Source organism: Anarrhichthys ocellatus, unplaced genomic scaffold (assembly GCF_004355925.1).
Source record: "Anarrhichthys ocellatus isolate YVR2014 unplaced genomic scaffold, GSC_Weel_1.0 scaffold13, whole genome shotgun sequence".
NCBI lineage: Eukaryota > Metazoa > Chordata > Actinopteri > Perciformes > Anarhichadidae > Anarrhichthys > Anarrhichthys ocellatus.
This window is the reverse complement of record NW_022280043.1, coordinates 4,798,647-4,810,238: the sequence shown is the minus strand read 5'-3', so window position 1 is coordinate 4,810,238 and position 11,592 is coordinate 4,798,647. Positions and strand designations below refer to the sequence as shown.

The window sequence follows — 11,592 nt, the reverse complement described above, 5'->3', positions numbered from 1 at the left end:
CGACACATTTTTAGGACCCATTATAGAGCTTAAATTGTGGTGTTTTTCAGATTGAAGATGATGCGTATCAGGAGGACCTGGGTTTCAGTCTGGGTCAGCTGGGAAAGAGCGGGAGCGGACGTATCAGGCAGGCTCAAGTCAATGAGGCCACCAAATCCAGAATCTCCAAATCCCTCCAGGTAAACCTTCACTCCACTATTAATTTACTTTTTTTTTCTTTTTTCTTTTACCCATCTCTTAAATCCCTGTACTTTTCTGTTGCACACAACAGAGGACCTTGCAGAAGCAGAGCATGACGTATGGAGGAAAGTCCACAGTCAGAGACCGCTCCTCAGGAATCAGCTCCAGTGTGGCGTTCACTCCTCTTCAGGTAAAGAGTTGAACGTCGTCTTCTTTTGACCGTCCCTTTCGCACTGTGCAGGCTTATATCGGCGAACTAACCGTTGTGCTCTTCTCTGCAGGGCTTGGAGATAGTGAACCCACAGGCTGCAGAGAAGAAGGTGGCTGAAGCCAACCAGAAGTACTTCTCCAACATGGCGGAGTTCCTCAAAGTCAAGAAAGAAGCTAAGCTGTGAACACCGACACACATCCTCTCCCTGCACACGGACAGTTGCACTCAACACTGTAACGTGATAGTATATTTTCAGTCTCGGTCAACATTGTGCTTAGTCCTGTATGTTTTTACTCTTTTGTTTTTTCCATTTTAATAAAACATGAAGCTTTCACAAAGCATCCCGTCTTCCTTAGAGATGGAAAAAAATTGCTTTACTGTACAAGTAAATGCAAACATCAAATCTCAACCAATTAGCTGGAAGTTGATACCCGGCCGCCAAGGTTGTCTATATAAGTGAATCCATATTCCATTTAGGAATGACAGGACTTTACACCACACACTGACTTGTAATTTCTTAAAAGTATTTATTGAAATTTTACAATCCTCTTTATACCCCCGTTTTATGTCTTCCATGCAGAACTGTGAGAAAAAAAAATTGTAAATACATCTTGAAATTCACATTTTAGCAATCTCTTAACTGACCAACCCTTTCTGAAAACCTTAAAAGCCCCAAAAATAGAATCTATAAAAGGCAAATCTCTCATGACTTTGCTGTATTTTCCTTTTTTTCCTCACATCCTCAATTCCCCCCCCACCCCCCCCAAAAAAAAAGCCTGAAACAAATCACATATGAAATCTTTAAATGCAGTACAGACCTTAACTTTTCATGGTTGCTTAAATGGAAAAATCTGATTCAGTTTAACACTCTCCCCATTCAAACTGCCAAGAAAAGGTGTGATCTGTCCCGCACTTGATTAAGCCTTCTTGTTCTTCAGTGGAGCACATGAACATCCACGGCAAAGTAGACATTTCTTACTTGACCCACAAATCTACCAGCAGACTTTTAGGATTTGTGTTTTCACTCTACATGTAAACAGTTTCAGTGCACATTCACTGTGTAGGGGTTTACTTAAAATATCAGGTGGTAAACACGGTGGGTTTTTAGGATGAAGCATCAACGGAATAGAATAAAATCTTAATTTAAAGTGGGAAGTTGACTCGAACCAATCTCAGATTTGTTATCTAACGCTATCGGTGTATTGGGTACAAGTACATTCACTACTGTTACCATGGCATTTTGCATTGAGGATGATGAGTTGCTCGATGGTGTACAAATCAAACATCACAGATAAAAATGTCTCGAACCCTATATTTAAGATTTATTTTACAAGTTTATTAATTTGTCACAAACATGAATGCGCCATAATAATGCATTTCCTTTTCTTGACAGGTTAACTTAAAAACATTTTATTTGTAAAGAGAGGGAGTCGGAGACCAGTTCAATTGCATAGCAATTTAATCCATGTCCAATAAGGACTCTTTCCCTGTCACAGGGAGAGGCCCCGTGGTCACTCTCAATAAGCGTTTTAATCGACCAAGACAATATCAATAAAAACTATTGATAACCGCTCACTATCTCTAATAGTGACCATATTCAACAGGCATCGTAGGGTCTTAAAAGAAGCCAGTCCTACACACCGTGACTAAATGTCCACTGTACCTCCCCATTCTACTCAACCAAACTACAGGAAATACAAGATGGCCAGTTTACTTAATCAAATCCAAGGTTTGTTTTGTGTCAAGTCAAAGGCTTCCAGGCTCATGTTGGGTAGGTGGTATAGAGAATCTTGTTGAAACGAAAAAGAAAACATGAGAAACATGCATGGGGTAGGCTTTCCTAATGCCACATACTGAGTGTGCACACAGACGGGCACAAACGCAGATCTCTAGTGAGAACCCTACCAACTCGAGCAGCGTGGTGCATTTGATCAGGCCCACAGGGCATTTTTGTCAAAAGCAAAGCGCTACAGGAGGATCGAGGACTTCACGTTGCAGCCTATACAGACACCAGTCTCCATTTTAGGAGAGGGTTTCTACTACACATCACAATCTCTATCCACAGTTTGAAGTTCAGTCTCGGAATGTCAACAGCAGCACGTTTTGTCTCTCTCTGTCCTTTTGTGTCACTCCGTCCGTCACTGCAGGTCTCGGTCCTCGAGGTACCTGTACTCAAAGGTGAACCCCTCCTTCTTCCTCTGGCCCCATTTCTCATAGTCAAAGTAAATGTAAGTGCCCTGCAGAATCAGCAGAGTGGAAAGAAGAGGCATTAAAAACCTGGAACCACAAACCCGATACTTTATTTCAAACTTTAAGAGAAAAATGTGTACTGTGGGGAGTCTGCACCTGTTCAAATTCATCGGTTATAGTCTTTGGCTCCTCGTGTCTCTGGAACCACATCATGTACTTGGTGTGAAACCTCCATGACTGTTTCTTCAGAGCCTTGGCAGACAAATACTGAGCCTTGGTGCCCTGAGAGAGGAAGGTCAAATACACCAAGCTTACATCACTGAGAAACAAACAAAAAGGTTGTCTGGGAAAAGCTATTGAGGGGCTGAGTCGATTGTTTTACCTCCAGGTAGTAGAAGATGAAAAAGAGTGTTTCTGTGGACAGCCTCTGGTAGAACTCTATAGAGTCAGAGTGGTGCGGTGGTATCTGATGGTGGAAGGGCAAGGTGGGACACGGATTCCTCATCAGGTATTGCCTTTAGGACAGAAGCACAGACGGTTCTAAATCCATCAGGGAAAACAATTCTTCAAGTAAAGGGTACAACCACACCATTAAACAAACCAAATCCAAAGTCATAGTATGTTGAAAAAAAGTCAGTGTAGTACAGGGTTCACTAATAGGTCGACCGCAGTTCGGGTCCAGATATACTTTGACAGAGCGCAGCTTTTCCAGCCTTTACGGCACTTGTTCAGCGGTCCAGGAAACACCGAGCAATTACACGCGTTGTAAAACATATCACGTGATGCTACTCAGCCAATCAAATGTGTATTTTCCAATAATTATCGCCCTTGACTCGAGTGAGATAAATGCACACACTTGGCAGAGACTAGAGTCTTTAAACTAAGAATGGACAGACTCTTAAATGTTCATTCTTCCCAACGGCAATTCAAAACCAGTGTGTCTCGTGTGTTCAGAGACTGAAGGAGCAATGTGAAGCGCCACTACGACAAAAAGCACAAATCTTTTGAGCAAACGTACCCACTCGCATCCAACATGAAGGCACAGAAAATGAACCTAAGAGCTCAATATGATCAGAATCCCAACATAAAATGTCCAACAATGATGTTAACAGAGAGGAATAGAGCTGAAACAATGGTTTTAATAACAGATAAAGTCCCTGCAAACAAATGTCTCTTATTAGAAGATGAGAAGAATATAATATAGAGATCCCTTCACACCTGAATTAACTGAATTTAAAGCTGCAGGACTATTCAGTTCATTTTTCTAAAATTAAGTACTTAGAGAAGTATATTGAATATCACGCGACTCATTCTTCAAACAGGTTATAACGGATGTGCACATCATGTAATAGAGAGGAGCCATGATGATGTACAGTAAAAAGGATATTTAAACTGGGATAAAAAAAAATACAATATTGCTAACTCAATAAATCATTACCAAATTATCAAAGCAAGTTTGTGAAATTACAGATTTAAAGCCCAGCTCTTTGTTTGAAAGACGCATCATCACCAGTAAATGAAATATGTCGTCACCTGATCCTCTCAGAGTCGGAGGGGTGTGGCATGTGTGTCCATGCGGACTCCTGCATGGCCTGCTGGTAGAGCTGGTCTTTGGGGAGGGGGGTGGGGCCGAGTGGACAGACCCCGAGCGACGGGGGGATGCTGACTTCCGACACGGACGGCTGAGGGGCGGCAGGTGTGCCGGGCGCTGCAGATGAACCAGAGAAGATATCTGCAGAACAAAGAAAAAGTGAACGATTGAGTCGAGACACAAATACTGTAGAGACTCTTCTGTACTCGTTCACACTGTGTTTTGTCTCGCTAAAGGAAATATATTTAATAAACTTCTTTCAGGAGCACTGTTCTATTTACGAGTTGTACAGCTGCAACTACCAATTTTCATTATAGACTGTTTACATTTTGTTCAATGTCTGAAATACACTCAGTGTAGCTAACAAAGAGAATACCATTAAGAGAAGCAGCCACTGTACTCATGAGGTTGTAACTAGTTGATGTTTATGTGTTTACTTAATACCTGACAAACATTTCATTGATAATTGGAAACTTAAAATCAATTTTCTGTCAGTTGGCAAATAGATTAATAGTGTTAGTACTTTATGGTCATTTTGACTTTAACATCTACTGTTACAATGTGCCAACAATGGAGTAAAAACATCCTCTATTAATCCCTAAGTCACCTCCATTTCATTAATAGGTCAGTGTGTAAGTCAGTGTAATAAAAACAAAAAGTCTGACCGTTCCGACCTCTGTCTGTTAGGTGCAGGTTGGGAATCTCTCCATCCAGGCCTGATCCCAGCGCTGCTCTCTCAGCCATCGCCTTCAGAGAACTGAGAGGTTCAGGGGCCTGAGGTGGGAACGAGATCGAGATAACACATGAACTGGGGGGTTGATCGAGGAAAACCTACAGTTATGGGCATTAGAGAGCAGAAGGACAATGTACAGGAGCATTAGAGATGAAATACCAGAGCAGAAAAACAATTACTATTACAGCTGCTACATTGACCTACAACAGTCAGAGATGCCTCCCCTGAAAAATCACCTCCTGTCTAAAACGATGCACAGCCAGCAGCAATGACGTGTATCAGACACAATGAGCATAAATAAAAAGCACAGATAACGTATACTAACATAATTATATTATACATTCTGTACTGATACAGTGTGCAACACTGTCTGCTTCGTGGTGTCTAAATATATCCTGACATGATTTCTATCTAAGTGTACCTCCGGGTAGATGTGGGTTTCTGTGTCCGGTATAAATGTGTCTCAGAACAGAGGTTCGTGGGCAGTCAGGGAGAGTTTAATGATGCTATTTACATCTGAGCTCATCAGCGTTCTCCCCTAATTTATCAACAAAAGTACCCAGAAAACTACAAATGCCAGCAAAGTAATTTGGCAATATGAAAAATAATCCAGTTGCATAAATGATTAGACTGGAGACCGCAAGACAGCGGCTCTTCTTCCTCAGCAGGAGAGGTTCAACGTAACTCCAGGATACTCCGCATCGTCTACAGATGCACCATCCCAAGTATCCTGACCGGCTGCATCACAGTGGTGTTGCAAGAGGGCCAACGAGATCATCAGAGACCCCAAAGACCACACCCACAAACGGGTCTGCCTGCTGCCGTACGGCAGGCTCGGGGACAGCTTCATATAATAAGACTTTTGAGCTCTTGAGCTCATTGCTCGACACTTAGCGATAATATTGTGACTTTATTTCTGTATAATTTAGATACTGTTTTACAAACTGTTACCAACCCTGTGCATATATTTATTACTTCTCATTATGCATTTATTAGATCACTTTTCAGTCAGTTAATCCATTTGAAACACTGTAAACTACAAATTAATATTTCTTTATTTTTATTTTAGCCGTCTAATTTAACAAACTATTCTATGCCTTTGATTGGAGCCCGAGATCTTAGATCTTCATTGACAACTACACTTCTCTGAAACTGTTGTGCATATAATAACTGAATCATTATTAGGTCTTAAGCATCCATTTAATTTACAGGATGCGTTAATATTTACTCTTCAAGCACTGATGAGGAATCAGTGATGAGAAGCATCCTTTTTGCAATGTGAGGGCAGATATAATGATTAGTGTAGAAAGCTGTTTCTCCCACAGTCTGACATGCCAACCCATGCTATGGCCCCTCACCTTGAGACCCTCAGAGGCCTGTGTGTAGGAGTGGGGCCCGTTGAGGAGACTCCCTCCTCCGGGTGTGCTGTCTGAGAACGAGGGGGACGGAGAGCTGGGAGGCAAGGTGATGGAGCTGATTAAACTGGGACCATTGTCCATCCTGCAGCAAGTAGAGTGGGAACAACAAAGAGACATGTTAACAACTATCACGTAAGAAGAAGAAGAAGTGATCAAGTGAGCAACAAAGAACTCACGCCTGACTGGTTGAAGAACTGAGAGATGAGGGTTGGCTGCTTTGTGACTGGCTCGGTGTGCTTAGAGCTGATTCTGTGGAGTTCTCTGCCACTATGGCACTGTAACCTGAGGACAGGTGAGGACAAAAAATATCTAATAAAGAAAGTTGACTTAAACAGATAAGTAAAGAGTCACACAAGGCCAAGCGCAACAAAATGACGTACTTGTGCTTCCGTTTTGCTTCAGTCCACTGGGTGGTCTAGCAGGAGCAGCATTCAATCCTACTCCTCCCACCACGCTGACGTTCCCTCCATTGCCTCCCATCATGCCAACCACTCCGGGGATAGTGCTGACAGAACTCGGGGGCAACTGAGAGGCACCCGGGTCTACATTTTGCCCAGGAACCAGTCCCAGAATACTTGCGCTCAAAGAGACGTGGGCCGGGCTGGAACCTAGCAAACCGAGCCCGACCACCACCCCGTTGGTGGTGATTCCACTGGAGCCAGAGGTGGGTATGGAAGTGCTGCTCTCTACTGAAATGCTGGACTGGGTGGTGCTGCTCAAACCCAAGCCTCCCAATGCTGCTGCCTGGGCGTAAGGGGCCGATGTGGAGCCTAAAATGAGCCCTGCCATTGTGTTTAAAGGAGACGAGTGGACACCCAGGCCCAAACCAGACATTTGGTTGGCACTGCTGGTCCCCATCAGGCCAATTTTGCTCAATCCCAGCCCCAGTCCGAGTCCCAAACTGGATGTAGGGGTGGGCAGAGATGTGAGCTGAGACTGAGAGTTGGTAGCTGATGAACTGGGTGTGCTGAGCATGGGGAGAGAGGGTGCAGTTGAGGCTGGGAGAAGAGGGTTGCTGGGCGGGCTGGGGGTGTTGTTTGATGGGGCAGAGGGTTTTGTCTGAGGTGACTGCTGCTGCTGTTGTTGCTGCTGCTGCTGCGGCGGTTGGTTGGCTGGCTGAGGTTGTTGCTGCTGTAGTGCAGATTGATGCTGATGTTGCTGCACCGCACTGCTGAAGCTCCCTATAAGACTGCTGCTTGGGGGAACAACGGGAATGCCTCCGACAACACTTGCCATGGACACGAGGGAGGAGGATGAGGAGGATCCAGAGGTGGTGGAGGAGGAGGAGAGGGACGATAGCAAGGATGGGGTGCCGTTCTTCACAGGTGACTGAAAATGAAAAGGCACCAGAAAAATAAACTTCAGACAAACTTCACAGCTGTACAAAGTGTGTGAGGAGCAAAGTGAGTGTACTGTGAACTAGAGACAGAAGTCCCCAACAATGGTCCCACAGAGAAAAAAACTTCAGCCTCTGTGCCTCTCCAGGACCACGTGTGAAGAGCGCTGCACTAAACTGTTTATCTACCGGCACGGTACAGATGAGAGCCTCTCACCTGACCAACTTCACTGTCTGTTGATCGTCCTCTTTTCTTATCGTCCTCCGAGTTCTCCTATAGGAGGAGATACCTTGATATGACAATCCACTTTCGAAATGTTGATTCTTAAATCACTTGTGTCAGAATGTACTTTTTCTACCCAGCATCCCTTAAACACATTGACACCAAGTTGTAATAATACAAACACAAGAACATACAGCAGTGCAAGTGGCCGGGGATGGAGGAATAGGTGACGAGGAGGTTGTGGAAGTGGGAGTGCTGCTGGAGTGGAGAAACATCTCATCCTCCAGATTGCCCTGACCCGATGGAGAAGTTGCAACTAAGGCTGCAGCTACCAGAAAAACACGGGACAGAGAACAGTGCAAGATGCTGTCATGATAGTCCACCTGATGTCTGAACAAAAGCAGCATCGTAACACTCCACAGCGCTCTACTCACGGATGTCTTCCAGGTCTAAGTCGTCGTATATGAACTCGTTCTCTTCAAAGTCCGGGTCTTGGGAGGAATCAATGTAGTATTCGACATCATCCTTGATCTTCTGGATTGCATCTACCGGTACCGAGTCATTATCCAGCATTCGTAAAATGGTCTCCAACATGAGAATGTGGAATCGATGCCTCTCAATCAACCGCTTGAGCTCCTCGATACGATCTTGCTTCTTTATGAAAGACAGAATACAAGCATGAGGTCTGTGACAAACATCTGACTCAAACTGTTACCAGACTACATTGGGCTACACTACGCTGCATATTCAGTGTGCAGAAAAAAAAAAAAAAGTGTCCTTGAAAATAATTATGGTCGACTTACATCTTTATCGCCCTTCTTCTTTTTCGTCTGAACCGAAAGCGATTCAACCTCACTTTCAAACTGATCCACCTGCATATTTAGAGTGTCTATTGTATTCTATGCGTGAGGAAGAAGTCAGAAAAAAGAGCATTAATGGATTCAATCAAAAGTTCCTCCTGAAACACATTTGTTTTTTAATCAAACTGCCTTATTTAATAAACCCTGGGTGATACGTTATACTTAGTATTTGACCAAAAATGTTCACAACAATAAGTACAACAGGTAGAGATAATAACGGATGTATTACTGTTAGCCACTGTCCCGTTTCCTCTTTTTCCCTCTGAGCTGGATCCACTTTCTGAGCGAGCCCTAAGCCTTCTTTAGAGTAGGCTTTTGTTTTTGTTTCCCGTTCCACCACCTTGAACCGCTCCATTTGCTAAGGAAAGAAAAATCACAAAAGCCTTGTTGAGTGTTTTGATGAACAAACAGTAATAGACCTAAAACAAGAAATGATGGAGAAGCATACCGTCTCTATAAGTTTGCGGTTCTCGACTAGCTGCCTTTTGTCTTTGATCTCGTTCGAGGCCACCCATGTTTTTATCTGATCTCTCAATCGCTGGGAAGAGGACAGACAGAAAAATATAACCACTTTCAAAAACACACATTGTTGTTGAAGAGCACACACACACAGCAAAGGGACAAGACAGATGTGCTTGGTAACTTGACTTACCTGTAGTTTTTTAATCTCTTTCTTGAGGTCAGCCTCATATTTTTCCTTCTGGTTTGCATTGGCTGCATTGTGAAGCTAAAACGTAAACAAATAAATGAGATATTTTAGGTCATGCCGCATCATTTTTTAAAATAGAGTAATAAAAAATGCAGGATGTAAAGATCTTATACCTTTTGCCAGATGTCTTCAAACTGTTCTACACCTTCAGCTACTTTTTTTAAACATCTATCGATCTCACCTGTGGAGATAAAAGATGTGGTCCAACATTATTGCATAAAAATCTGTGCAACACCAAAAACTTTGCTAGATGAAGTCAGTCTGAGTCTCTCTGCAAGATGCCAGGCTGGACAGTGTGATGGATCCTGTGCAACATTACTGATGAATTACACCAACAGTCTTACCTTGTAGTTTTCTCTTGTCAGCCATGGCTCTGACTACGACTATGTCCACATTCCGTCTGTCACAAAGTTAACTATGTAAAGAAAACCAAACGTGCATTCAAACATAACACAAATCCCTTCAACAGAGCATCAGTACATTGGTTTCCAGAGAGTCGAACTGACGTTACCTCCAGCTAGCTGGCCAGTTAACGTTAGCTGCACAAATAACGTTATATATTCATAATTTAAGGACACTTTGAACCAGAACTTTTGTATGGTGGTTTGTCTATCGTTATATTTACGTGGACAAACCTGATCTTGCTGTTACCAAAATGACTGACATGGTTATCTGCTAAAATTAGCATCCTAGCCAGCTAACGCTACTATTAGCCAGTATCTTAGCACGTCCACCTCGCTCGGCTACCAACTGGCCCCTTTCAAAACAAATAGCGCCAAGCATATTGATGGGTGGGCGTTATATTCATGCATCATTATTTTGGGGCGCAGACAAGCTTTTATATGGTGGTTTTGCATGGTGAAAGGCACAATATAACAGAACCCGTTCTAATCGTTAACCTGCTAGCTAATATGGCTAACTGTCTGACTAGCTAATGCATAAAATGCTAGCTAGCAGCTTAGCTAGCCAGCTAGCCAAATTTAGGTAAAAGGGAAACTGAGCATCTAGATTTATAGTTGTTTACGACATTTACCTAGGTTATGGGCTTTCGTTTGTCTTTTTCAAATACAGCCAAAACTAATTCCAGAAAGTCTTCTTTACTTCCAAATTGTGTTTTCTTTTCGACAAGCTCGCTCACTGTAATGTAGCTGAAGATGGACGGTAGCTAAAATCCCACCTCCGCGTTTAGGCCCCGCCCTAAATTTAATCTACAACATCTAATTGGTCAGAGCTCACGCCTGTCATTAACAGACATCCGCTGGTATGGGGTTAGGCCATTGGCTCGGCCGTCTGATGAAGTATGATCGACACACAACAAAAGCTGCATCTAAAAGAAGACATTCACAATAGTCATTTTCTGAATAGTTTATCTGTATTAACCTCTGACTGCGTTGTATGGATATTTTTACTAAGATATTATAGATTTTTATTTAAGATAGATATTGAATTCCTCGTTATTTCATGGTGACAAGACATTTATAGAAATTGATCTCCATAACAAAGAAAGACTGTGAAATGAGGCTAAAAGCTCCAGGAAAACCTAGCAAATCGACCTACAGTTTATTTTTAGAAACATAATGAATCACAGTTTAAATTGTGAACATGAATAAAGGTAGTTGTCAGCAAAGCCCTTTCTAAGCACCTTTAAAAAGTTTAAAAAATAAAATAAAAAACTATAATTCAAAAACCTTTTAATAAAAACATTTCATAATAAAGTCTGTCCAATTCCAGTATATTTCAGCATTTACTGAAATAAAATTGTGAACCATGAATTCAATGATAGTATCCAGGAATGTATTAGGAAAGCCAATAATAACCCCACAATCATTTTATTTAGGTTGCCAGATATTTACCAAACAAAGCTGTCCGTGACAGTGTGCACGGTTTGCCAGTGGTCATAATTATGTTTTGTCATCATCTCCTAAGTACAAAAAGCGACAACAGAAAATAATATATACAAAACAAGTGAATAACATCTAATTTTACCTTACATTAATTATTTCTATTCACAATGTTCAAGTAAAACTACAAACAGTGCAACACCTGGCTGAACAGAGGCAAAGTATCTACTGAACAGTTAAAGAAACTAGGTTGTCCTTCAGCATCATCATCATCATCATATCCAGGGCTGCAATGCAAGT

At 42.4% G+C, this 11,592-nt stretch overlaps 2 protein-coding genes across 7 annotated transcripts in view; one reads left to right on the top strand and one right to left on the bottom strand.

Moving 5' to 3' along the window:
* Positions 1-729, top strand: part of prpf31 (PRP31 pre-mRNA processing factor 31 homolog (yeast)) — a 5,438-nt gene extending 4,709 nt beyond the window's left edge. The window contains exons 12-14 of the mRNA XM_031852920.1: positions 51-179; positions 272-370; positions 462-729. Of these exons, the coding sequence (XP_031708780.1) occupies positions 51-179; positions 272-370; positions 462-575 (342 nt within the window). The 3' untranslated portion in view covers positions 576-729. The remainder of the gene's footprint in view (positions 1-50; positions 180-271; positions 371-461) is intronic.
* Positions 730-901: 172 nt separating this feature from the next.
* cnot3a (CCR4-NOT transcription complex, subunit 3a) lies at positions 902-11,588 on the bottom strand. 6 transcript variants are annotated; one of them, XM_031852912.1, is made up of 18 exons: positions 10,485-11,588; positions 9,796-9,866; positions 9,565-9,632; positions 9,395-9,469; positions 9,191-9,280; positions 8,972-9,100; positions 8,686-8,781; positions 8,317-8,536; positions 8,077-8,210; positions 7,877-7,933; positions 6,704-7,652; positions 6,500-6,605; positions 6,264-6,405; positions 4,838-5,003; positions 4,115-4,313; positions 2,964-3,096; positions 2,738-2,863; positions 902-2,628 (listed from the first exon to the last, which is right to left on the bottom strand). In XM_031852912.1, exons 2-18 carry the CDS (start codon positions 9,818-9,820, stop codon positions 2,530-2,532), a joined length of 2,814 nt encoding a protein of 937 aa, XP_031708772.1. In that variant the 5' UTR covers positions 9,821-9,866; positions 10,485-11,588; the 3' UTR covers positions 902-2,529. The 6 variants fall into 6 exon arrangements, with proteins under 6 accessions (XP_031708772.1, XP_031708776.1, XP_031708777.1 ...); XM_031852916.1 differs by having other exon boundaries at positions 4,847-5,003; XM_031852917.1 differs by having other exon boundaries at positions 4,838-4,946.
* Between the last annotated feature and the right edge of the window lie 4 nt (positions 11,589-11,592).

Coding starts and splice junctions, on each gene's coding strand:
- cnot3a (XM_031852914.1), bottom strand. CDS start 9,820: ATGGCTGACAAGAGAAAACTACAAG. Junction 6,606..6,703: donor GAAGCAAAACGGAAGCACAA/GTACGTCATTTT, acceptor ACCTGTCCTCAG/GTTACAGTGCCATAGTGGCA. Junction 2,864..2,963: donor TCATCTTCTACTACCTGGAG/GTAAAACAATCG, acceptor TTCCTCTCTCAG/GGCACCAAGGCTCAGTATTT.